The 27,778-nt window shown below is 35.1% G+C and overlaps 3 protein-coding genes across 7 annotated transcripts; 2 read left to right on the top strand and 1 right to left on the bottom strand.

Annotated features, from left to right (window-relative positions):
- Window positions 1–2,361: 2,361 nt before the first annotated feature.
- LOC122294872 (aldo-keto reductase family 1 member D1-like) lies at window positions 2,362–4,539 on the bottom strand. 5 transcript variants are annotated; one of them, XR_006237782.1, is made up of 4 exons: window positions 4,251–4,539; window positions 2,917–3,020; window positions 2,663–2,729; window positions 2,362–2,568 (listed from the first exon to the last, which is right to left on the bottom strand). XR_006237782.1 is itself a non-coding variant. In XM_043103857.1 (4 exons), exons 1-4 carry the CDS (start codon window positions 4,304–4,306, stop codon window positions 2,558–2,560), a joined length of 270 nt encoding a protein of 89 aa, XP_042959791.1. In that variant the 5' UTR covers window positions 4,307–4,539; the 3' UTR covers window positions 2,362–2,557. The 5 variants fall into 5 exon arrangements, 1 of the variants encoding a protein (XP_042959791.1); XM_043103857.1 differs by having other exon boundaries at window positions 2,663–2,761; XR_006237781.1 differs by lacking the exon at window positions 2,663–2,729 and having other exon boundaries at window positions 4,251–4,533.
- A 1,691-nt stretch (window positions 4,540–6,230) lies between these two features.
- LOC122293364 (UDP-glycosyltransferase 87A1-like) lies at window positions 6,231–8,258 on the top strand. Its single transcript, XM_043101921.1, has 2 exons — window positions 6,231–6,779; window positions 7,244–8,258. The coding sequence occupies exons 1-2, from the start codon at window positions 6,281–6,283 to the stop codon at window positions 8,143–8,145; spliced, it is 1,401 nt and encodes a 466-aa protein (XP_042957855.1). The 5' UTR covers window positions 6,231–6,280; the 3' UTR covers window positions 8,146–8,258.
- Window positions 8,259–20,567: 12,309 nt separating this feature from the next.
- LOC122293533 (zinc finger BED domain-containing protein RICESLEEPER 1-like) lies at window positions 20,568–25,573 on the top strand. The gene is made up of 7 exons (XM_043102097.1): window positions 20,568–20,756; window positions 21,779–21,906; window positions 22,001–22,058; window positions 23,375–23,963; window positions 24,135–24,985; window positions 25,070–25,385; window positions 25,482–25,573. Exons 1-7 carry the CDS (start codon window positions 20,568–20,570, stop codon window positions 25,571–25,573), a joined length of 2,223 nt encoding a protein of 740 aa, XP_042958031.1.
- The last annotated feature ends 2,205 nt before the right edge of the window (window positions 25,574–27,778 follow it).

Genomic DNA, 27,778 nt, shown 5'->3' with positions numbered 1-27,778 from the left:
CATTAGAGTGTACAAAAAAATCCGTAAAAATGATTACATATAGAATTTTTGTTATTTTTATAGACATATCCTCACTTAAAAACAAAGTTATAAAGATAATTGTCTTTATTTTTGATACTCTTAAGTTTGGTACGTCAACACATGCATTATTTAGTGTATAATTTATTGTAGTTATAAAAATGTTAGGATATCAATAAATTTTTATCGTTATGGAATTACTTCAATAATGTGTTTTTTTTTTTTAGGAAAATATCATCATTTATTTATTAAGAGAAACTTACATCCATGACTAGATTTCATATATCCTCATGTCAATCATTTGGTGTTCCACTAGTATACTATTGGATTGATCTGGACTTCACTACTACTAATACTCTTTACGAAAAAACGTTCAAAAGACAACATTCTGATTAAATAGAGACTCAATCTCACTCTTCATAGAAATTGAGGACTCAACCTCTATGGACAAACCATCCAAGAGAAAAACTCAATTTTTTAAATAATTTTTTAATTTTAATTTTAACTATTTAATAAAAAAGAAAAAGAATGAAAAATGACGGATTACAGTTCAGATGAATTTTGGTAGACTTTGCAATATTTGACTACCGTGAAGGTCACAAGTTTTTATCTTTTCAATCACAAAAGTCATATCTGAGAGATCTGGTGGTGATGATTCCTGTGATTCGGCACGTGTGGCGAGAAACACTGTCAGAAGGTGTGGGTGTGAGGACCATATGCATTTGTGAGTGGCGTGTGAGGATCACGCGCGGTGATTTTTGTAAAATCACTACTATTTTCTGAACGATTTGCAGCTTGAGAGTTTTCTTGTGCTGTGTGTGTTTTTAGAGAGTTGTAGAAAATTATAGATCTTAGTTTTCTCGAAAGAATACAAATAAACTAAGAAAATAGGTAAAGAGAAAGAGAAAAAAAAGAGAAATAAGGGAAGAAGAGGGAGAAGTCCTCTGGCGAAAATCAGATTGATGGCTGGTTGTTTTGGCCACAGAGAGAGGGAGATATTGGTTCCAACTGTGTGTTATGTATTGAAGTATTGACTCTCTGTCAACTTCAATAATGTCGTAGGCATGTTAAACAAAAAAAAAAAAAAACCTTTTCATTGCATATTTATAACCAAATAGTTAATTTCGTTGGAGTTTTTGGGATGACGCTCACGTCTAGGCTGGATAAGATTTTTCCTTTGATCATTGTTTGAAAAGAAAGAAGGCTCAATTGATCAGCAAATTGAGACAGCAACTTTTCAACTCTTGATAAAATAATTACAGATAACAATAATTGATATGACCAAATATAGAGAATATAAATAAACAAATTCCAAAGCAAAACGACGATATATGAAAGAGTATTGTTATGTATAAGTAAAGTTGTGTATTAATCTGTATATTAATACTGATTTTTTATACTTAAAATTTAAATTAATAATGTTTTTAATAAAATTTACTTTTTGACCAATCACATTAAATTAGTATGCAGATTAGTATATAATTGTGTTTGTAATTAAATTAATATAAAAATAAATAAATAACTAAAAAGAATTCATGTTTGATTGTGTTTATATTTATAATAACAATTATAATAGAAGATTAAAAAAGGATTTTTATTAAATTATAGGGACGTTATGAGAACTTTAATAAATAAAATTTTACTAATTCTCATTTAATTCTCTCATCTCGTTCCTACCATTTTTAGAATGAATAAAAATTGAGTTTTGAGAGAAATGGAAGAATGAGTATTCCCTCCAATTTGAGTTTTTCATTTTCTTGTAATTAAACTCTCAAATAAGAGAATGAATAATTATTTTATAAAAATTCTATTTTTTTTTCCCATTTTCACCTCTAAACAAGTTGATATATAGTTTCATCATACTTCATTGTGAAGGCTTTCAATGAGATGTGGTAACTGACCCACTTACATAAAAAATAGAAAATATTTTTGTTAGTTTTGAACATTGATATATATATAGTAGGGGTGTGCATCCGGATCCGGATCCGGATATCCGGCCAAGACCGGATCCGGATCCGGATTTCCAAACCCGGGCGGTTATCCGCCCGGATTGAATCCGGACTCAATCCGGGCGGATAACCGGATTGAATCCGGATATCCGGATTTTAACCGGAAATCCGGATTTTTTTTGGTTTTTTGGCCTTGAATCTCGGATATCCGGTTTCTACCCGGATTGAATCCGGGTTTTGTAAAACAAAAAAATTCTACAAATATCTTTATAAGTTTAAAAAGAAATTATAACTCTTTTTTTTAAAAAAAAATCTGATCTCCCATTTAAATTGCCCAGATTTATTTTTTAAAATAATTAAAACACTTTAAAAGAATTTATAAAAAAATAAATTGAAAAACAAAATAAATAAAAAAGCAAGCTAGATAATATTGTTATTACATCACAATGCAAAACATAAATTTACAAAATACAAAATAAATAATCAATTACAATCAATTACAACAACATCAATTACAAAGGTTCTTCCAGCTTGATTAAGGTGGAAAATTACAATCCTGAGATTGATTTTGAGAAAAGCTCCATCAATTGCTACGATACATCTGCATCAAAGTAATCAAGCACTAATTAGCATCCAGTACCATTAATTAACCAAACAAGAAACTGAACCAAACAATTCAATGTTGGCAACAGAACCTCCAAGAGGAGTGTGTGCTGTAGCACAAATCCCATGCTTTTGACAGAATTTGACTAAAGAATCACGCTGGAAATAAGGGTGACATTCAAACTGGTTAACTGCATCATTAAATATTTGATCTAATTCATATTTGATCATATTTTTTAAAGATAATTTACAATTTCTTTATAATCTCATATTTGATCTAATTCATCAGCAGCAGTACAACCCATTGAAACCAAATTATGCAAAACAGATCAAGATGCAAACTCACCAGCATGAGTAGCTCCAGATGAATTGCCTAAGGAAAAATGGCCCATCATCAAACTTATGTCAAGCATTTTCCAAGTGATCAAAAGCTGGACCTGATGCAAGATCCTATAACATTTCCCAGAATAAGTTCAGTCCAAAAGAAATAAATGGAGAAAAAAAGCTTTTGAGCGAGGGCACAAATGAATTACTCAAATCTTACATCAGGTAAAAGAGAAGGCCCCCCAAAGTTGCTGTCTACATATTTAATTAAATCAAGACTCTCTCCAATAACTTTGTCTACATATTTATTAGGAGTTTATTCCATCACATGATCCACTCCACCCCAACCAACCAAAGGAAAATGGAAGAACCCCAATTTCATTTATAATTATTGTTTAATTGTGATCTCTGAGAATTCAACAAGTAGCTAGCATTATCATGGGAAAAAGGATACAAAAATTAACACCTAAACCCCAAGGTTGAAAGTTAAACTTGTCGTATGATCTTCATATAATATTGATATTTTTCTTCCTGGCATTTTCCCCATCTCTAGTGTCAATATCAATCGACTATTTAATATCTCAACAAATCCTAGAAAGGTTGGATCATATATAGTCACTTTATTCACAATTATTGCTTGAGGTATAAAGCACTAATGCAAATATCATATCTACCAAGATCTTAAAAAAAGGCCAATATCAGCAAAAAGAAAAGCACAAAGGTGCTATTCGTGTAAATCCATTACTGCTATTCCATGACAGGCTCTATTTAAGGAACAACAAGACCTCAATCACATCTGATAGATGGTTTTTGGTTGAGATCTGCTTGATATCACTACCTGCAGATAAACTCGGATATGTATTGTCAGCACATATCAAGCATTATAAAAAAATACCCAAACCCAGATCTAAACCAGAAAGAAGAGAAAAAAAAAGTTTAATAAACAAAATCACAAAATCTAGAGAGATTAATAGAGCAAAAAATCACATCCCTAGCAAAAGCCCGTAGCCCCAACTGCAGAAATCCTTTACTTTTTATAGATCTACACATAAAAACCCAAATCTATAAACACAAACTCAGATCTAGCTAAAGTGGGCAACGGCCAATGAGAGAGGAAAGTTATATACAAACACCAAAACTCAGATCTACACACACAAACTCAAATCTACACACAAACGCAGATCTATAAACACAAACTCAAATCTAGCTAAAGGTAGCAACGGCCAACGAGTAAGCAGAAACTATCCGAAAGCAAGTAACGAGAAAAACTTGCGAGAGGAAACTGATATACAAACATAGAGAGAGAGAGAGGGCATACCGAATAACGAGAAAAACTTGGGAGAAGAAAGACATTACCGGATGGTAGCCACTATAGTCACCGACGGCCCAGTCATCGGCGGCGATGGATCCATGTGAGCAAGACTTAGGGTTTCGCTTGGGGGTGGGGGAGAGAATCGTCGAGGTTGAGGTCGAGGCTGATGTCTGTCGCAGGGTGTGTTGTTTTGTTTTTAAAACTAAAACCGGTTACGGATATCCGGTTATAAAACCGGATCCGTAACCGGGTCCGGGCGGATAAGAATCATTTCTTAACCGCCCGGGTGTAATCCGGGCGGATAACCGCCCGGATTCACCCGGTTTCCGGATTTCGGATCCGGACCGGAAAAAAATCCGGTCCGGATGCACACCCCTAATATATAGCACAGTTATTGATGTTACATGTTTTTATTAATTGAATTCAAATCATAAGACAAGATTAATAAACAAATCGGTTTTGTATCAAACTTGTTTAACTCATAATTAACTTAGCATAGCTTGTATAATTTGAACATTCTCTTTTAGAATCACATGGTACAATGTTTGTTGCATGTGATGTGTGTAGATGAAGAATAGAGGATTCGACCCCATGGTCGTAGCTAGCAGAAAATTGTCTCAAATTGTATAACAAATCAATAGATATTTTTGTGTCAAGTGACACGAGGTTATTCGTTTATTTAGCCAATTATGCAAGAATTGACAAGTTTAATCTATTTAACTAAATGAATGTGATTGAAATTGAGTCATCCAATTAGATACCTGGAAGGGGAATTCCCCTCCCATCCAATGGGTTGGTCCTGTGCAAAACATTGAAGCCCTTTCTGGTTCAAGCCTCATCTTCCTGCGGCCCTAGGATTGCTAAAGGAGCTCAGCCCATGAATTGTGCAAGCTAAAAGAGTGTGCATGGTGCTGGAAACCAGATTGAGGGGGATAGGCAGGACACGCCAATCCTAACATTGTAACACTTCAATGAAAGGTCTAAATTATATGGTCTATATTTTAAAAAGACTAATTAATGATATAATTAGTGCACCATTGGAACCTTATAAAAAACAATAACTTATCCTTCCCAAGCAATATAGAATCTCATTCACCACCAACCTAGCCTTATCCTTATCATATGGAATATCACAAACATCCTTATGTGATACCTAGCATCTACACTGACAAGTGAACGGGAAACACGAACAGCTCTCCATTCTCTAACAATAGGTAGAAAAAATGACAGCACCAATCATCCAATCTTGAGGTACCTTTTGGAAAACCACGCCGCATTAATGGCGTCACCCTAGACTCCATGCCGCATTAATGACGACATTAATGACGATACTCTAAACTTTATGCTGCATTAAAGGTCCTGAATAGGACTACTGTGGGGCTGACATGAACCATCTGATACGAAATTTATCTAAAAATCTCATATAAAAACCATGTCTTAATTACAAAAAAATACATCTGAACTCCACCAATCTCCCACAATTCTTTAAGACATATACTGGCTTTTGGATTAGAGGCTTCACAAGCCACCCGTTTTCTATATCTACAGATAGGAAGAACTTGTCTTGGATTGTTATAACCTCATACAAAACATATTAACAATGAGACGTGCTACATCCTCGGTAGACACGTGCCGAGAAGAACAAAGTTTTTTTTTTTTCTTTTTTTATTCATTTTTTAATATTTTTAAATAAATTTTTTTTAAAAAAATTCACAACATCATTAAAAAAAAAAACACTTCCTTAATTATTAAGTTAAAAAAAAAATTGTCATGACCTAATCGAAACCCAACAATCGGTGGCTATAGCATTTTTTATTAACAATATCAATGGCTCAATACTACACAACTACATCAATTAAACCAAGTTCTCATCCCAAATGATTAGTGATGAGGATAAGAATATATTTATTATTTTTATTAAATCCTTTTTTATTTTAAGAGTAATAATCACCGGTCACTGTGGAACGAGGGTATTTCTGTCATTGAATCCTCCATTTCCATTATATAATATATAGTTCTGAATTTCTGCCCCCTTGCTTACCTCCTCGTATACTTCGTAACCTTCTCACCGAAAATGGACCTCAGTAGCTCCGACCGAACCAGAATTTGTCACGTTGTGGCTCTGCCTATTCCGGGCCGAGGTCATATCAACCCCATGATGAATCTCTGCAAGTCACTGATCGCCAAGAATCCCGACCTTTTTATCACCTTCGTCGTCACCGAAGAGTGGTTCGGCTTCATCGGCGGCGAGCCCAAGCCAGAGAACCTAAAATTCGGCACCATCCCCAACGTCATCCCAACAGAGATTGGCCGTGCAAAAGACGCTCCGGGCCACTACGTAGAGGTTCTGAAGAAGATGAAAGCTCCGGTGGAAGAGCTCCTGGATCAGCGTCTTGTGCTGCCGGCTACCACCATGATAGCAGATACTTACTTTACGTGGGCGGTTGAGCTCGGAAAGAAAAGGAATATCCAGGTGGCCTCACTTTGGACCATGTCGGCGATGATGTACTCGGTGTTCCATCATTTTGATCTCCTTGTTCAGCACCACCATTTTCCGATTGATTCCTTAGCCGGTAAGTGAGAAATGAGTAAGTTAAAGTCTCACGTAGACATCCAGATTGTGATCTTGTATCCTTTCATAATTTTTTATATAGATTTTGTTGTCTTAAATCTTCTCCGCCCTGTCCGACTTTGTCCGATTCATGTTTTTCGCTAATTAAGTTATTTACGATGGGCCCAAAGCAAAATTTTCTCCCTTACCATTATTGGGATAAAGATTTCTTATACATTTTTTTATCCAAACATGTTTTATAATATTCAGAAAAAATAGTTACAACATCTGGATTTTGTTGACCATGTCTCGTAAATGATTCATCATAAATGAGTTTATGTTTTTATATATTCAGTCGTAGTCATAGATCATCATGAACATTTCTTGGAACTCTGTTTACACAGATACTTGATCTGCCCTTAATTGAATTCTATTCATGGGAAATATTAAAGATTAATATCACGTAAATTTTATTGAGAATTATAGAGCGTGGAGATGAGCATGTGGACTATATCCCTGGAGTTCCTTCAACAAGAATAGCAGATCTCCCAACGTGTTTGTACGGGAAAGGCCTTACAGTATTGGATAAAGCCTTAGAAGCCATATCCTGGGTGTCCAAAGCACACTGTCTTCTCTTAGCTTCTGTGTACGAGCTTGAAACTCAAGCCATCGAATCTCTGAAACAACATGTTGCGGTACCAATATATCATATAGGCCCCACCATTCCTTACTTCAAACTCCAAGAAAATCTCTCTCCACAAAGCTCCTTCGACACTGCCCATCACTTCAAATGGCTGGATTTGCAGCCTAAAGCTTCTGTTCTGTACGTCTCACAAGGCAGTATTCACTCGGTTTCAAGCGCCCAGATGGATGAAATTGCAGCAGGGTTGCGCCAGAGTGGGGTGAGATTCTTCTGGGTGGCCCGGGCGGAAAGTTCTCAGATCAAAGAGATCAGTGGCAACAAGGGATTGGTTGTTCCTTGGTGTGACCAATTGAGGGTGTTGTGTCATCCTTCTATTGGAGGTTTTTGGTCCCATTGTGGGTGGAATTCTACTTCAGAGGCTGTATTTGCAGGCTTGCCGATGCTTAGTTTTCCCATATACTGGGACCAAGTCTCAAACACTAAGATGGTGGCGGACGATTGGAAGATTGGGTGGAGGGTGATCAAGAAAGACTTGGATGCAGAAAAAAGCTTGGTGGGAAGAGAAGAAATTGCAGGGCTTGTGCACAGGTTAATGGATTTGGAAAGCAGTGAGGGGAAAGAAATGAGGAGAAAAGCTAAAGAACTTCAGAAGATTTGTCTGCAAGCAATACAGAGAGGTGGATCCACGGACAGCAGCATTGATGCTTTTGCGTGTGACATCTCAAGTTCGTGTCAAAGGCATTAATAAGACTTGTGGACATTTCATCATGCATGCCTTTGTTATAAGCTTTCGTATGCCACTGTTTTTAATTGAAGAACTTGAATCTGCATCAAATATATTTATGTCTCGAATTATAATGTAAGGTTTCCAATAGGAAAAGAAGAAGAAGAAGAAGAAGAAGTTAAAAAGTCTTGGTATTAAATAAAAAGTATTAGTATCAAATATTATTAAATTGAAATGCGTTACAAATACAAATAGATTACATAAAAATAAATTTGTAAAGTGGTGTGACTTTATATGATCTGATAAATCTATTTTACAATACAAGTATCTTTATAATCTAACATACTATATCAAATTATATTATTTTCTTAATTAATTTTTGTATAATTCGTTTATATCTAAATTAAAGCATTTCTCTATTTAAATTGCTGGCTATGGACACATACGAAGCCAGTGCAGTTGCATCTGAAGCACTGAGCGCCTTGGGGGCGTGTTGGGCCTTGGTCTTGTGGTGGTCTTATGTTGTGTGTGGTAGTCACGATGTGTCTGGATAGAGATATGATTTTAGATATTTTTGTAAATGGTAGTAAAAAATTAATAATAAAATATTAAATAATAATTAATAATATTAAAAAATAAAAAAATATGTAAAAAATAATAATAAAATACTAAATAACAGTGGAGTGTTTGTGTTTTTCTATCCAAACGGAAAATCTATTCAAACTTCAAAGAAAACTCTCACGTTCGCACATTGTGCGGTGAATACCATCAAAAAAAACAAAGTTTTTATTTTTGCCAAGAAGATAAGATTAAATTCCAAATAAATTGTTACAGAAAAAGAAATGAAAAACAACAAATAAGAAATTATTGAAAAAAGTAAATACCATGTTTCTTCGTATAAAGCTAAAAAAGTATCACCATTTAAATGGCTTTTAGGCCTCGTTTGGATACATAGTTAAGAAGAAATGAGATTAAATATTTTGAATAGTGGTGAATTTGAAATAAGATGAGATGAAATAATTTGTAAAAAAAATGTGTGTTTAGATAGTAAGATAAAATGATATAATTTTTAATTTTTAGGATTTGAAAAATGTGTGAGTCCCATTATTTAATAAGGTAGCCAAATTGTCTACTTTTCATACACTGTTCATGCACTGTTTTCATTGTTCATTATTGTTTATTGAAGTAGATGTTTTTAAAATTTATAGATGAAATATAATGTATTTGGATAGGAAAAACTATTGTACAGATCATCTGTATCGTGTATCCAAACCGGGCCTTAGGGATGGAGTAGTTTGAAGTGTACCATGTAAGATTTTGGTTGAGAGAAATGCTATACCAACTCTAGACCTACATTGGCATTAATAACATTAAACTATTTAGAGTGGGTGGTGGAGCATGGTACTATAAGTGTTTACACGTTGTGTGAAAATATGAAAAATTCACTCTTTTGCATTACATTGGCTGTACAATATATAAACAAGTTAGTAACTAAAGTTAAGGAGACAATCATGCTATACAGGTAGGTGATTGATAGCTAGAAGATAATTACATTCCATACAAGCCAATAAACTAGAATCACAGAGGCTATCCTGGGAGATTTGCATTCTCTGTTACACTCCCCCACAAGATGGCGGTGCCATCGGTGATGCCAATCTTGGATCGCAAGGTTTGAAACTGTGACCATGCAAGAGGTTTGGTGAGAGCATCTGCTAGTTGATCATTGGTAGACACATGATTGACAGTGAGGAGCCCTTTGTTCACATAATCTTGAACAAAATAAAAATCAATAGCAATGTGTTTCATAAGACCGTAGTGAATGGATATTAACACTTAGTTGTGGCACTGATATTGTCATAGAAATTTTTTGGAGGAGTGGACTATTGAAGACCAAGTTCTTTGAACAATCCCATGAGCCATGCAATCTCAGAGGTGGTGGTGGCAAGAGCTTGGTACTCTGCTTCAGTGGATGAGCGGGTAATTGCATGCTGCTTTTTGGTGCACCAAGAGATCGGATTGCAGCCTAAGAAGATAATATAACCAGAGGTTGAGGTGCGATCATCGGCATTCCTAGCCCAGTTTGTGTCAAAGTAGGCTAAGACTTGCAGGTTGGTAGAGCGATGAAGCTACAAATCATAGTTGATCATCCCCTTCAAATATTGCAACAGGTGTTTAAGAACAGACCAATATGTGTACGTGGGCTTATGCATAAATTGAGCTAGCTTGTTCACAGGATAGGCCACATTAGGCCAAGTGAGAGAGAGGTATTTGAGAGCTCCAATGATTTGCCGATAGACTTTACTATCTGCCGCTAGGGTCCCATCATGGAGTCGGAGAGATTCTGAAGTTGATAGTGGCATCTACACCACTTTAGGGCCATCAAGGTGATGCTTGGTCAAGAGATCCTGAATGTATTTTTGCTGATTAAGGAAAATGCCATTTGTAGTGGGGATGACTTTGACATCAAGAAAAAAATGTAGAGAGCCAAGATCCTTGAGTGAAAATTTTTTGCCGAATTGACTAACAACTTGCTGATAAAAAACAAGGGAATTGCTTATTAAAATGAGATCATCAACATAGACCAATAAGTAGGCATGGACCGAGCCATTATGGTAGACAAAAAAAGAAGGGTCAGCTTTAGACTCAGAAAAGCCTAGCTGAAGTAGATAAGTATTGAGCGCCATGTACCACTCATTTGGAGCCTGTTTTAACCCATATAATGATTGACGGAGCTTGCAAATATATGTTGGAAACTCGGGATCAACAAAGCCAACAGGTTGTTTCATGTAAACATCTTCCATAAGAGTGCTATGAGGAAAGGCATTATTCACATCAAGTTGTCGTAGTTGACCACGGGAGAGAATGTTTCTTTGTAATCAAGCCCATAATGTTGATGAAAATCTTTTGCCACCAAGCGGGCTTTGTAACGATCAATACTTCCATCTAGTTTACGCTTAATTAAAAAAACTCATTTGCATCCAACAGACTTAATGTGAGAGGAAGGTGGGACCAACTCCCATGTGCCATGGTGAAGCAAAGCAGTAAATTCATCACTCACGGCTAATCGCCATTGAGGATCTTTGCTTTGAGAGCCTGAGTGACATTGTGAGGTTCTAGAGTTTTTAGTAGTGGGTGCTTGGTAACCACAGCAAGATGAGTTTGAAAGGGAAACTGGCTCTCATCAAATTTAACTTGTTGGGACACATATGTTTTGTTAGTTTCCAGATTGAGGCACTTATAAGCATATTGAGATGTGGAGTACCCAATAAAAACACAAGGTGAGGATTTTGGTTCTAGTTTGTGGGAAGCGTATGGTTTTAGCTAAAGAAAACATAGACAACCAAAAATCCGTAATTTGAGATAATTTGGTGATGTGCCTAATAAATTCTCAAATGCCTAATAAATTCTCAAAAGGAGATTTATTTTCTAAGATGGGAGTAGGTAGACGATTCATAAGGTAAACAACTGTTTGAAAAGAAAAGTGCCAATATTGGGTGGGCATATGGGATTGAGTGAGTAAGGTCAATGCCTGTTTCTACTATTTGACGATGACATCTTTCAAAAATGCCATTTAACTGTGGGGTGTGAGGTGGAGTGGTGAGATGACCGAAATTTAATATATTCGCCTTCATTATTAGTGTAGAGATTTTTTATGAGACAACCAAATTGTTTTTCTATGAGAGTGTGAAGTTGGGGAAAAATGATAAACACATCAAATTTATTATGCATAGGAAATAACCAACAATATCTTGTGAAATGGTCTATAAAGATAACATAATAACGATGGCTTTTAATTGATGAGATTTTCGTGGGGCCCCAAACATTAGAATAGAGATACTCAAGTGACGATTTGCTCTTAATAGTGCTGGTACCAAAAGGAAGTTTATGGGTTTTATTAGTATGATAAGAAGAACACACCGAAATAGTACTTGGAGTTGAAACAGGCAAATGAAATTTAGAAATAACATGTGAGACAGTTTTATTGCTAGGATGACCGAGGCGATTGTGCCAAATAGATCCATTCATTCGCTCACCAACATTGGCAACAATGGATTAGGAGGTAGTGGATGGTGGAGGAAGTGGGTAGACCTCATTCTCAACTCGACCTCGAAGAAGAATCGCCCTTGTGGTCCTATCTTTCACAAGATAAAAATCTGGGTGAAATTCAAGCAACACATTATTTTGTTTTGTAAAATGATGCACAGAAACCAGATTTTTATGCATGGCAGGAACACATAATGTATCATGTAGTCTTATAATACGATGAGGCAATTGAAAGGTTATTGAGCCAATGTGAGTAACCGGTAAACCTGTATTATCGCCAATGACAACTTCATCAGTATCATCATAATCAGAGTTGATAGTTAAATTAGAAAAATCCGAGGTGATGTTGTGAGAAGCTCCAAAATCAACAAGCTATTTGGAAGATTGAGTTTGGTTCGTACCAACACAATTGACAGCAACAATAGTGGGTTGAACTGAGTGCTTGGGACAAAAACTGTCTGAATGGCCAACTTCACTACACAACTGGCATTTTTCCTTGTATTTGTTCGAAATCCAGTAGCCATTGTTAGAGGAACGGTTCCAAACTCACCGATTTGTAGGATTGGAGGTTACTGCAAGTTATTGAGTTGCATGGTTGAGCCATTGAAGATAGGCTTCATGGGAGGTCAAGAGATCATTCAATTCCTCAAATGTGAGACGAGTTTCTCGAGTACAGAAAGGAGGAACCAGATAGCAGTAGTCAAAACCAAGGCCGCAAAGAACATGGAGAGTGATGTCATCAGAGGACAGAGGGGCATCGATGATAGCTAGTTCATTAATGGTGCTCTTGACATCTTGGAGATAGGCAGCAATCGACCGGTCACCTTGTTGAATGAGGATCAAAAGTTCCTTGAGCTGCATCACGCGGGGTCGGGACTTGTTCCCATACAAGTAATTGAGTTAAAGCCAGGCATCGCGTGAAGTTTTGGCTGAGGCGATGAGAGGTGTGATGGAGTCAGCAACAGAGGCAAGAATGCCATTAAGAAGGAGCTAGTCTTGGCGAAACCAGTTGGAGTACGTAGCAATGGCGGTAGCATCAGCAAGTTGAGTAGGCTGAGGGGGACATGGATGTGTTCCATCCAAGAATCACATAAGGTCATAGCCAAGCAGTAAAGATGAAAGAGTTGCACTCCATGAAGGAAAATTGGGGCCGGTTAATTTTTGAGGAAGTTGCCCTGCGACGTTGATGGAAATTGGGTTATGTGTGGGAGCATTTGCAGGGGAAGCCATGGGAACAAAAAAATCTTTCTTGTTAGAGAAATGGGCTCTTGATGCCATATAAGAGTTTACACATTGTGTGAAAATATGAAGAATTCACTATTTTGGATTCATTGGTTGTACATTGTACAATATATAAACAAGTCAATAACTGAAGTTAGGGGTGTGCAAATTTCCAATCACTCTGATTCCGGCCAATTTCGACTCTGATGGAATCAGAGTGTTCGGAAGTCGAAGTCGGAATCAGAGTAATTCTGACTCCGTGATGGAAGTCGGAGTCGGAATTGGAACCCAGTAAGACTCGGACTTTCGACATTTTAAAAAAAAAGTTCCAAATGCGAAATGACGCCATTTTGCATCTGGAATGGTTTCAATTGAGTGACTAGAACGACGTCGTTCTATTTAAATAGGAATGATGCCGTTTCAATTTATTTTGGTCTCTCCTCATTTTTTTCTTCTTTCCCTTTCATCCGTGATTTGTTTGCTTCATTCTTCTGCACGATCGATTCTCCTCAACTCTCAGCCTCTCATGATTCTCCTCTCAAGCCGCACGACGCCAAGGCTCATAGTAACTTAGTCACTCTGCCCGTCCGTCGTAGATTGCTTCAAGCTGCATTGCCTTCTTCCTGCCATTTCTTTTCAACTGGTAAGTTTATATTTTTTGGTTTGAAATATGGGAATTTCCTCCAAAGTTTGAATATTATTTGGCTCGACAAATTGGAAATTAGATTGTGTAGATTATATAAGTGTGGTCTGTGTGGAAGGCTAATGTATTGAGGAATCTGATCACAATATTTCTTTTGTTAAATTCTTGATTTTGGACTATGAAGGTAAGGTGTTTGTGTAAATGTCACAAACAAAAAATAAACGTGTTTGTCTCTATATACTGGAACCTAATCCAAGAAATATATGGTGCAAATGAAGTTTTCTAGTTTAATTCAATGCATGCAAACATTTTGTATTATTTACACATTAGTCTTTTCAGTTGAAGGCTTTTCTTGTGATTAATGATAAATGTAATTTTATGCTGAATATTTTTGCCAAGAAATCACAATATTACACAATATGCTATTTTAGCGACGACAAAAACTGAGGGTGGAGTGCATATAAGTCCAGGTTCAAAGGTAAAGAAAATGGAAGCTAAAGAAAATAGAGGGTGGAATGCATAAAACTTGGAAATGGAAGCTAAATAAAATAGAAGAGCATCAAGGTAAAGTCTCGGGTTCAAAGAATGATCTTTGCACATATATACTTTGATTACATTGTGTAGATAAATTTAATTTGAGGTGAGAATGTGATGAAAAGGACTTTTAGAGATTATAATGGTTAATTGATCATGTTGATAATGAGTGCACAACAACCGAGAGTTAAGGATGCATCGTAAGTAGAGAGATCTATAAATTGAACTTGTCATTTATGTTTATAGAATTGGACTATTTTTTGAAATTTATTGTTTTATTTGAAATATGATTCGATTAATTTAAATATTTGTAACATACTTTTGAAAAATCCTTGTCTTATTATTTTTCTTCAAATTGATTGGAGTTGTGGTTCTCTATTATTTGGAGGACAGAAGGTCCAAAACCGTGTCTTAAACTAACAACCTATAAATACACCAATTGCTGGAACGCAACATTTACAATAAATGTTGCCGCCTCATATAGTTTGACACAACTCAACACTGTAATAGTTGCTATCGTTTAGTGATTATTTTTTTATATATTTAAGTTTTACCTCAATCATCTGTTAAAATAAAACTTGACATTGTTCTAGATCTTCGAAATCATTCGTCATGAGCAAATTTTTATTAAATTTCAAAATAAACTTTATTTCCATGTTCAGTCAAAAACTCATCTAGTTGAAAAGAAATAAAATCATAAAAATCTAAATTTGTGAAGAAAAGTGTTTACTTTTCAAATACAATAGATGAATATACTTTGGATTTTATGAAACAATAGTCATCTTCAAATTATACACATGCTTTTCTTAAAAACAAAATCTGAAAAATATGAATTATTGTACTAGTGCATTGACCACTTGCAACTAAGTTGGTTGATTAAAAACAAAGACAAGGCTGGTTGATCTATGTGTAGAAGAATATATATATACATAATTATGTATATTCTTATTTGAGAATTATATACGACTCTATGTTTTTGTTCCTTTGGCAGTTAAGTTTATGCATTAAGAAATGTTTATTGATGTTTATATATATATTTGAGAATTGTTTATTAATGTTTATATATATATGTGTCAGATTTTAAGGTAGGGATGTGCAACCATATGGGACTCCAGAACATGATCAGGATGTCACAATTATGTCCCTAGCACCGATATCTAGATCCATTTCTAGAACACAAACTTCATGTGCAAGTAGTCAATTTTTAATCCCAATAGACATAGAAGATGATGATGCATTTAATGAAAAGAAGGAGATGATGGCCCTAACGTGGACCAAGTCTTAAAGATCAATTACAAGATTAAGAGTCATGAAGATCAAAGAAGCAATACAAGGATTGATGCAATCCAATTAGGATAAAGCTAGCAAGAGCCAGAACCAGTTTTGATCCACTTGATCCAAGCTATGGAAGACACGACTCGGGCCTACTGTTAATGTAGGCAATGAACTTATTTATTTCATTAAAAGAGCTTATCTTATTAGTTTAGAATAATTGGACTTGAGGATGTCAGCTCACACATATGTCTTATTTCTAATGAATTAGGTTTTTGGGAAGGTCTTATATTTTGGCCAAGTGCATATTTGGAAAATTATAAATTAAAGAGAACTAGGATTTTAGAAGTATTGTAGCCCAGGCACTGTTCACGCTACAGTACTCGCGGCTTACTTAAAGTTTTGAGGATTGTTATTTAAATAACTTGTAGCCTCATTTGAGAAAAACGAAGACATTATTGAAATTGATAAATTTTATTCATTGTGAGTTGAGTTTATCTCCTCTTGTTCTTGATTGAACGTTTGAACTTATCAAAGATAAATCATAACCTTTGTGGCGTTCCTCCTTTGTAATCTAGATTCTTGAAACGGGTTCTTCAACGGGTCTAGATTTTCATATAATTAGGTTCTTGAAACGAGATCTCAACAGGTCTAGATTCTCCATCCATAGACTTGAGTCTGACTTTCTTGAATTCGTTTTTCAATATTGTTATTGGGTCTCAAAGTGAGTCGATTGGGGTTCACATCATTTGGTATTCTGAGCAAAGTTTCTAATTAGGTCTGATTCTATCTTTTATTTATCGCATCTTTAATTCTATGGCTTCATTGTTCTAGGGTTACCCAAAAAAAAAAAGAGCAGAAATTCGTTTTTCCTAGGGTTGCCAAATTATTCTATCATTTGGATTTCATATTCATCATCATAGGGTGGCTAAATTTCTTATTTGAGAGCTGCCTAAATTTGCACCATTTAGGGTTTGAAATTTTTAGAATTTCATTGATTCCCTTCTATTTTCCTTATCAAATTTTTTTATGTGATTGAATTCAATTGTTTGATTATCACAATTGAATATTTCTGTTTGTGGTTGAATTGTTGAGAAAAGAAAAGAAAAAAAACAAGGAAAGGAAAGAAAAAGAAAAGAAAAGAAAAGATAAAAAAGGAAAAAATAATTCGAAAAAAAAAAGAAAAGAGAAAGAAATGATTTTGGGTATAGTTGTTTGAAATACTTTGCCATATGAAATTGAGTGGTTTGGCATTGATTGAGCGTTATCTTTAAAGAGGCTGAATACATCTAGCTAGTTGGTATCTTATCTTATAGTTACCCTTCCATTTTAATAATTTCCTTAATTCCCTTGTTGTTTTATTCCTTCCGTATTTCTCTTATTCTTATTTCTAGGACCTAATTATTAGTTAGGATAAAACAAGGTTGTATTGTCTTGATTTAGTTCAATTAGTTTTGAAAGAACTTGAGTGGGAAAACTCTTGAAGTAAAAGGCAAGAGAGTGTGAAATTATTATCGGGAAAAAGCCAATTAAAAGTGAAACACGAGTGAAGTGCCATTATTTGAGTGTAAACACGTGAGGGAGAGCGTGTGAGATCTTTTTCCACTAACATTCTTTTTTGTGCAGCAAATACGATATCTCATTAAAGTGACTCATAACCAAAGGGAATGTCAGACAATTCATTCTTTTTGTTGCAGTCCATGCAACAAAAGTTTGAAAGGTTAAATTTGAAGTTAAGGGAAGTGAGGGATAAGATGGAACAATAAGGTGCATTGATTCGAAATTTGCAAAGTGGAAGAGATAGAAGGAGATGTGAGCCTAGTATTGAGAATAGGTACAATAAGAATGAAGAGTATGACAAGTCTCTTATTGTTAGGTGTACTCCCAATGTAGAATTTAAGATGGATGGTATAGAGCAGCAAAGAGAGAATATTTTTCGTACTAGATGCCACATCAACAACAAGGTATGTATTATGATTATTGATGGAGGGAGTTATACTAATGTTGCTAGCACTACTTTAGTTGAAAAATTGAATTTACCTACTTTGAAACACCCTAGACCATACAAGTTGCAGTGGTTGAATGATTGTTGAGAGGTTAGGATAAATAAGCAAGTGCTAGTTTCTTTTTCAATTGGGAGGTACAAGGATGAGGTACTTTGTGATATTGTGCCTATGCATGCTGGCCATATTTTGTTGGGGAGGCTGTGGCAGTGTGATAGGAGAGTGATCTATGATGGGTTTAGAAACATATACAGTTTTGAAAATGATGGAAAAAGAATTAAACTTGCTCCTTTGACTCCAACACAGGTCCATGAGGACCAACTGAAGTTGAAAAGTGAGGTTGATAAAAAAAAAAAGAGAAAGTGAGATTGATAAAAAAAAAAAGAGAGAGTAAAAGTGAGGTTGAGCGAAAAAGAAAGAGTGAGAGTGAGATTGAGGAAGAAAGCAATAATGAATGAGAGTGTGAGTTGAAAAACAATTGTGAGGCTGAGAGTTCAAAAAAAGATGTTGAAAAAAAGAGTGAAAGAAAAAAAGAGTGTAAAAAGAAAAATGAGAGTGAAAAGAAAAGTGAGAGTGAAAAAAGCGAGAGAAAAATAAAGAGAGAAGTGAGTTTTTATACTAAGGCAAATTTTAATACTGATGAACTTGACGTATCTTTGTCTAGTATTGTTATTTCTTTATTGCAGGGATATAAGATCATGATTTCTACTGGTATGTTTAGTGGATTGCCACCTATTAGAGAGATAGAGCATTATATTGATTTTATGTCGGGTGCGACAATTATTAACCGACCTCTCTTTCAAGAACATGAGTCATTGATACACTTGAAGGGACAATGTAAGTTGTTGACTAGAATGCATGATAAGTGGGAGGAATGTATTGAGACTTTTCCTTATGAAATCAAATACACACATGGTAAGGAAAATCTTCTGTTTGATGCATTATCAAAAAGGTATGTCCTTATCTTCATTTTGGTTGAAAAGTTATTGAGACTTGAATTTGATAAGAACTTGTTTGTTAATGATGATGGCTTGGCTAGTGTGTATGGAGTACGTAAGAAAGCATTATTTTCTCATTTATATAGACTAGATTGATACTTGTTTAGAGAGAAAAGATTTTGTGTGCCTACTAGTCTTATGCGTGAGTTGCTTGTGCATGGATGTGGTCTGTTGGAAAATTTTGATATAAAGAGGATTTTAGACGTGTTGAATGACCATTGGTGGGAGTACTACTTACCATTCATTGAGTTTGCATATAATTAGAATAGTCATTTTGATACAAAGAAAATTGTAGATGTGTCTCATGAACGTTTGTGGGAGTATCATTTGCCATTTATTGAATTATTGGATGAACATTTCTTTTGGCCTAAGATGAAAAGAGACGTTAATTGCATTTGTGGCATGTGCATTACATGTAGGAAGGCCAAGTCTAAGGTTTTGCCATATTGGTTGTATACACCCTTACCCGTTCCTAATAAACCATTGGTAGACATATCTATGAACTTTGTTTTGGGGCTACGTACAACTAAAAGGGGAGAGATTCTATTTTTGTGATTGTGCATAGATTTAACAAACTGTCACATTTCATTCTATGTCATAAAATTGATGATACCACAAACATAACTAACTTATTTTTCAGGGGGATAGTGCAATTTCATATTGTTTGCCATTTAAAGAGTTTGCATATAATAGAACCTTGCATACTAATACTTCATATTCTCCTTTCGAAATTGTTTATGATTTTAATCCACTTACCCATTTAACTCTAATACTTTTGTTTGTAGATGACAAAAGTAGTTTGGATGGACATTTCTAAATTTTTGATAAAATTAATGATATTTTATATCTAGTGGATCTTCCAAGTATGTATCATGTGTTTGCTATTTTCAATGTTACTGATCTTTTTCCCTTTGACCCAGGTGGAGATTCGAAGTCGAATCTTTTTGAGGAGAGGGCGAATGATGGGCCCCAACGTGAACCAAGTCTTAAGGATCAATTACAAGATTAAGAGCCACGAAGATCAAAGAAGCAATACAAGAATTGGTACAATCCAATTGGGATAAAGCTAGCAACAGCTAGAACCAGTTTTGATCCACTTGATCCAAGCTATGGAAGATATGACTTGGGCCTATTGTTAATGTAGGCAATAAACTTATTTATTTCATTAAAAGAGCCTATCTTATTAGTTTAGAATAAGTAGGCTTGAGGATGTCAGCCCACACATGTCTTATTTCTAATAAACTAGGTTTTTGGGAAGGCCTTATAGTTTGGCCAAAGACATATTTGGAAAGTTATAAATTAAACTAAACTAGGGTTTTAGAAGTACTGTAGCTCAGACACTGTTCACGCTACAGTACCCGCGGCTCACTTAAGGTTTTGGGGATTGTTATTTAAACCACTTGTAGCCTCATTTGAGAAAAAAGAAGACATTATTGAAATTGATGAATTTTATTCATTGTGAGTTGAGTTTATCTCCTCTTGTTCTTGATTGAACGTTTGAACTTATCAAAGATAAATCACAACCTTTGTGGCGTTCCTCCTTTGTAATCTGGGTTCTTGAGACGAATTCTTCAACAGGTCTAGATTTTCATATAATTTAGGTTCTTGAAACGAGATCTCAACGGGTCTAGATTCTCCATCCATAGACTTGAGTCTGGCTTTCTTGGGTTCGTTTTCCAATATTGTTATTAGGTTTCAAAGCGAATCGATTGGAGTTCACATCAGCAGATGGGGGCTGAGGATGAGCCGGATGTACCACCTCCATCCGTGAGGCCACCACTACCGCTATCAAATAAAAAAAGGTCGTGGACGTGGGAACATTTTACCAAGGTTGACGGTAATCCAAATGAACCGCAGTTACTTGCAACCATTGTGGTCAACAAGTTGGATGTCATTCAAATAAATAAGGCACCACTTGTTTGATATCACATCTAAATGGTTGCCAGCGGTATAAGATAGCAAAAGAATTGACGGCCAAAGATCAAACCAAGCTTAGTTACAAAACTTCTACTACAATTGATGGTACGTAACTTAAGAAATGATCCATCCCTCAATACAGTGAGAAGATGTTGAGAGATGCACTTATAGAGATGATAATTGAAGATGAGATGCCTTTTACTACAGTTGAAAAAGAGGGTTCTGAAAGTTTATCAAGTTAATTGAGTCACGATTCCTATTGCTATCACAGTATACAATGATGAGAGAATGTATGAAAAGACATTTAAAAGACAAGGCTAAGATGAGAAAGATGTTTATAATCACTGGCCATAGAGTCTCATTTACGACTGACACATGGACCTCTATACAGAACGTTTCCTACATATGTATCAAAGCACACTATATTGACAGCTCATGGACTTTAAGAAAACGGATCATTGGATTCAAAGAAATTAATGATCATAAGGGTGCATTCATTGGGGCGGAGATGGATGATTGCTTGAAGGATTGGGAAATTCAAAAAGTTTTATGCATTACAGTTAGGGGTGGCAATTTGTGACACGACCCGTTAACCCAACACGAACACGACATGATAAAAGCAGATTTGGGTTTAGCCTTATCGGGTTTGGATCAAAACGGGTTGACCCATTAAGACACGATTGCTTAACGGGTCAACCCGTTTTGACCCGTTAAGTTTAAATTGATTTTTTTTTCTTTTTCAAATAAAATTAGGGGACCAGCGGGATTTTAAAATTTTAAAAAAATATTAATTAAATCTACTAATTTAGCCTTTAGCTTTATGCATTCGGTCGAAATTGTCCTTTGAAAGTTGAATCCCTTCTTTTAGTTTTACCTTTATTATTCGGATTCCATCTAAAAACATTAAAAAAAAAAAAAAAACCCTAAATTGAATCAGCAGCTCTTGCGCTGCACGCCCGAAGTGTCGCACTCCATCTCCAGATTCATCATTCACGGACTGAATTAGTGCTACACTGCTACAGGCTGCTACTCACCTCATGGCTCATGGATCACGGGCTCACTGCTCAGTGGCTCACAGCCTCACATGGGGATTTTGGATTTCCGGCGTTAACCCAGCTGGCCAACTCACCTCACGTCGCCGTCGAACTCGGTATGTGTTTTCACTTTTCGGTTTTCCTTTTCCCTCTTCGGCGAATCAACTCTTCCCAGTTCTCATTTTTGGCTTCTCATTTTGACATTTTCAGTATTCTCACTTCACAGTTCCCAGTTCTCACTTCTCATTTCGGGATTCTCTATTTTCTGGTGGAAATCTGCAATATATATTTCGTTAAGCACCTTGTAGATTATGATATATATATATTTATGGAAAACTTGCAGATTGTTGGTAGTATATTTCCTTTCGATATCGATCGATTCTAGTGTATATATTGGCTTGTTGGCAGTATATTTTTTTCCCATTTATCTCACGGTTTTTCTATTCAAAATATATATCTCAGTCAGTAATACTGAGGCCACCTTAGGTCTAATTCTAATTTGTCTATTCGAAAGTGAAGTCGGCACCTGTTTTCCAGATCTGTAATTGACAAGCTATCTGTTTTGCTGCTGTTTTTGCTTTGTCTTGGGTCCAACATTTTGCTAAATTGCAAGATGATGTTTTCCATACCTTAAAACACGTCCATGAACTAGACTTGTGTTATTATCTCTACTGTTAAACAATTACGTCAATAGGTAAGCTTGTAATAGAATTGTTGCATGGAAAACTAAGATTAAGCTTGGTAGTGTAGCTAACACAGCCCCAAAACAAATAAGTCTGGACTGAATTCTTCACAAATATGTTCTCAAACTTTTCATAGTTCTAATAAAAAGGTGAATTTGCATATATATAATTCATATATTATTTTTGGGGCCCGGTGGGGAAAGAGGGCCAAGTGATTTTTTGTATACAAAAAGGTAAATTTGCTACCTTTCCAAATCATTGATTCACGTAGGATTAAACTGTTATGGGTTGAGTTACTAGCTTGTGTAAACATATTGGCTTTGATTTTGAATGTGAAGGAAGAAAATAAGATGGGGGGTCGGCAGCTTTAGCTTGTATGATAGACTTTTGTGAGGGGCCACATGTTTAGGATTAGTGTGTAGATTAGCTAAGGATTGAATGAAATTTCAGCGGCTAGTTGGTGAAGCTTCCTCCTAAAAGTCCACAAAACAACAAAAGTGATTTACTTATGGGTTATGATGAGTACCATTAATTTGTCAGCTTGAAGTGACCCGCTTGGATATAATAAGTGATTTTCTTATGCATAATTGCAATAAACAATGAGTATTAGAATGTCTATGGCCAATTAACAACAACAACAGCTTTGGTCATTACTGAAGCAACAGCTTTCTTATTACCAAGACTACATTCTTAGCAACACTTTTGATGGCCTGTTTGTTGTTATTCGGAGATGGGATTATTAGAATTGAAAACCCAACTAACCAGCTTTAATTGTTGACACTAGGTATGCTTTTTAATATACTCATACAGTCATACTATAATCTCATTTAATATACTCATACAAGTCATACTATAATATCATTTAATATACTCTTACAGTCATATTGTTGTTTCTTTTCAGATGAGTTCGGCAGCAGGTGAAAATGATGATTTGATTGATTTGGACCTGTTTGAGTCAAAAAGTTTTCAAAATGAGGAATCTAAAACAAAACGAAGGAAACGGTCAAACGTGTGGACTTTTTTTGAAATGGTTCCTGAGTCTGAGAACAATGATGGCAAGCCACAAGCAAAGTGCAAGATGTGTGGAGTTACTTATATGGCTGCGAGTAAATATGGAACCGGAAATATGAAGCGTCACATCGACGCATGCCCTAGGAGAAGTTCACGAGATATTGGTCAGATGATGTTATCACAAGGTAGTGGATCTATTTCAGTAAGCACTCCTAAATTTGAAACTAAACAATATAGAGAACTTTTGATAGCTGCTATTGTGAAGCATGAACTGCCTTTTCGTTTTGTTGAATACTCAGGGTTGAGATCTTTGTTACAATATTTACGTCTGGATGTTCCAATTATTTCTAGGAATACTGCCAGAACTGATTTAGTTAAGATATATAATCGAGAAAAGAGAAGGATTAAATGCATGTTAAATGATTCTCCTGGTAGAATTAGTCTAACATCTGACTTGTGGACTTCTATAACCACTGATGGTTATATGTGCATTACAGCACATTTTTTGGATAAGAATTGGATTCTGCAGAAAAGGGTTTTGAACTTTTCTTTTATGCCACCACCACATAATGACATATCTTTGTCTGAAAAAATTTATAATTTGCTATGTGAGTGGGGAATTTAACACAAGATTTTTGTATTGACTTTAGACAATGCTTCGTCTAATGATGTTTCAGTGGAGTTGTTAAGAACTCAATTGAACATTAAAAAAGCTCTTCTTTGTGATGGTGAGTTCTTTCATCTTCGTTGTTGCGCTCATATTCTGAATTTGATAGTACAAGATGGATTAAAAGATATTGATTTTGCTATCCAAAAAGTTCGTGAGAGTATCAAGTATGTCAAAGGGTCACAATCAAGGAAGGTAAAATTTTTAGATTCTACAAAACAAATATCTTTGGATAGCAAGAAAGGGTTGAGACAAGATGTTCCCACTAGATGGAATTCTACTTTTCTTATGCTTGAGAGTGCTATTTTCTATCGTCGTGCTTTCAGTCATTTGGAGTTGACTGATTCTAATTTTAAGCATTGTCCATCAATATTTGATTGGGAAAAAATAGAGAAGATCAACAGTTTGTTGGGAGTTTTTTATGAAGCCACTTGTGATTTTTCTGGGACCAAATACCCTACAGCCAATCTATACTTTCCAGCAGTATTTTTGATTTATTTTACATTAAAGCGACACTCTGAAGGTGAAGATGACTACATGAAGACCATGTGTTATAAAATGCTTGTTAAGTTTGAGAAATATTGGTCTGAGTTCAATGTATTATTGGCTATAGCAGTTATTTTGGATCCTCGATACAAGCTTCATTTTGTTGATTTTTCTTATACAAAACTTTATGGGGATTGTTCCATTGAGTATATGAATGTTCGAAGCAAAATTTCATCTCTTTTCATGGAATATAGTTCTTCTAGTGCTCTCACATGTTCTACCACGACTTCTGATAGCACTTATAGTAGAGCGGAAAGTCAATGTTCGATTAATAAACAAGTATTTCAGGTAATAACTGTATAATATTTTTTATTTAATGATTTATATTATATTGTTATTCAATGATTTATAATATTTTATTTTTGTGTATAGGAATTTGATTCATTTAGACATGATGACCTTGCTGCCCATATGCAAAAAAGTCAATTGGATCTTTACTTGGATGAACCTAGGGCAGACAGAAATGCAAAGATTGACATTCTTTCCTTTTGGAAAGGAAATGAGTTTCGTTATCCTGATCTTGCTTGTATGGCTCGTGATATTTTGAGTGTTTCAGTTTCTACAGTAGCATCTAAATTTACTTTTAGTGTTGGTGAGCGTATCATTGATCAATTTAAGAGTGCACTAAAAGCAGATATTGTTGAAGCATTAGTCTACACTAGAGATTGGCTATATGGCGAGGAGCAAGGTAATATTATTTTTACCTTATTGAATAAATAATTGTAATTTTTCAATACAATAATATTATTTGATATAAAATTTTACTGATATCTTCTTTTAATAGAAACACAAGAAGTTAAATTGGACGAGTTAACCGAAAATGTAATGGAATTGGAGAAAAACAAGGACAAGGAGGACGCTCCACCTCATTCTTGAAGCTCTAAATTTGTTTAGATCTATGTTTTTATTGTACTTGGGATAGTAAAATTAATATATTTTCTGTGTGTTTTGTTTATTATTTTGGGATGTAATATTAATATATTAGTACAATGTGTGTGGAATGGATCTATTTGGATTATAATTCTAAACTTGTGGTTAATTTTTAATTTTTTAATTTTTATAAATAATATTTATATTTAAATATTTATGTAAAATTTCAATCAGGTCAAACTGGTCGGGTCGGGTCGGGCCGGGCCGGGCCGTGTCTGTTCAACTCATTAACGTAAACGGGTTGAAACGGATAGGAGTGTAACCGGTCCGGTTCGGTCCGGTTTTAGACAAAATCTAGGACCGAACCGGTAGGCACCGGTTTTACATTTTTCAAAACCGATTACGCACCGATTACCCTCCTAAACCGGTATTCCGGTTTTACCGGTTTCCGGTCCGGTTTTCCGGTTTTAATAAAATATATATTTATTATAAAAAAAATCTGTTTATAAAAAAAAAAAAAAAAACTGCTATGTCAAAAAATTCTACTTAAAAAGAAAACTACTATATAAAAAGACTGCTATGCAAAAAAAAAAAAGTGCTATGTAAAAAATTTATGCTATTAGTATAAATTTGGTATGGTTTTATATAAATTATATGCTAATATATAATTTATATTTATCTACTAATGTCTTATGTACTTATCAAAAAAAATATAAAGAGTTTTAAGTGTATTAGACCATTAAAATTTAGTAATAATATTTGAGTGATTTTCTTTCTTTTTAGGTTCTTACTTCTTATGAATCTATGATAAAATGTTATTAATAAATAATATATATTTATAATATTATATATTTAAAGCATATGATCAATTAAATTTTCATGTTTGAGATTAAACTTTTATTTTATAAATTAAAATAACACTATCTTATATATAATTATAATTTATATTATTATATATTATATATAAAAAATTATATATAATATAAAATATATAACATATAACATTAAATAAATAAAAAAATATACACATATTAAATAGTACCGGTCCGGTCCAGGCCGGTCCAGTCTAAAAATGGCCGGAACCGAAATCGGACCGGTTCCGGCCGGTTTTTCATTTTATGAAACCAGTTCCAGACCGGACCGGTTCAAAACCGATACAACCGGTCCGGTCGGGGCTGGTCCGGTCCGGTTTTCCGGTTTACCGGTTAAAATTTACACCCCTAGAAACAGATCAGGTCGTGTCGTGTCGTGTTGTTTCATGTCAATTTATTTTTTATTCATTAACGAGTTATAACGGGTCACGTCGTGTCAACCCATTATCTTACCGTGTCGTGTTCGTGTTGACCCATTAAGCGTAATGTATACACCTTGACACGACACAAACACGACCCGTTAACACGATTTGACACCCCTAATTACAGTTAACAATACCAGTGCCAATGATACTACAATTGAATGGTTCAAGCGGAATACAAGGGTGAGAGATGATGTCATTCGGGACCATGAGTTTATCTATATTTGATGTTGTGCTCATATAATCAACCGGATTGTTACTGAGGGGTTAAAAAAAGTTGATGATTCCATTACAAAATTCTGCAACATTGTGCGATATGTGAGGGCTTCCCCCTAAAGACTTAAAAAGTTCAGGACAATAGAAGAACATCTTGGGATAAAACATTCATGAACGCTGTGCTTGGAGGTTTCGACTCTATGGAACTCTACATAATGATATTGGATATGGCACAGAAGTACGAAAAAGTGTTTGAATGGATAGAGGTGGAGAATGGGGGCCTTAAGTATGCATTGTTGGAGCTTGCAAGAAAGGGGCTCGGTCCGTCGGACACACATAATTGGACAAGTGTGGAGTTTTTTGTCACATTTTTACAGATTTTTTATGACATTACTATGAAAATATCTGGATCGGCATATGCAACTGCAAACTTGTGGTTCAGTCAGATCTCGACGCTACATCACCAGTTGGAAGATGGTTGTGATGACCTTAACTAACTATTATCTGGTATGGCTCAGATAATGCTTACCAAATATAATAAATATTAGGGGCAAGTTAAGAAGATAAATAGATTACTCTTTGTGGCTGTGATCCTTGACCCCTAAATCAAGTTGGCCGTGATAGAATATTGATCAAATTCTGTCCACGGGGTAATGAAGGCTGCATCATTTATTACAGCGCTTAAAAATGATCTTGATGAC

This window comes from Carya illinoinensis, chromosome 14 (assembly GCF_018687715.1).
Source record: "Carya illinoinensis cultivar Pawnee chromosome 14, C.illinoinensisPawnee_v1, whole genome shotgun sequence".
NCBI classification, from domain to species: domain Eukaryota; kingdom Viridiplantae; phylum Streptophyta; class Magnoliopsida; order Fagales; family Juglandaceae; genus Carya; species Carya illinoinensis.
Note: the sequence above shows the minus strand (reverse complement) of the source record. Positions and strands in the feature narration are given on the sequence as shown.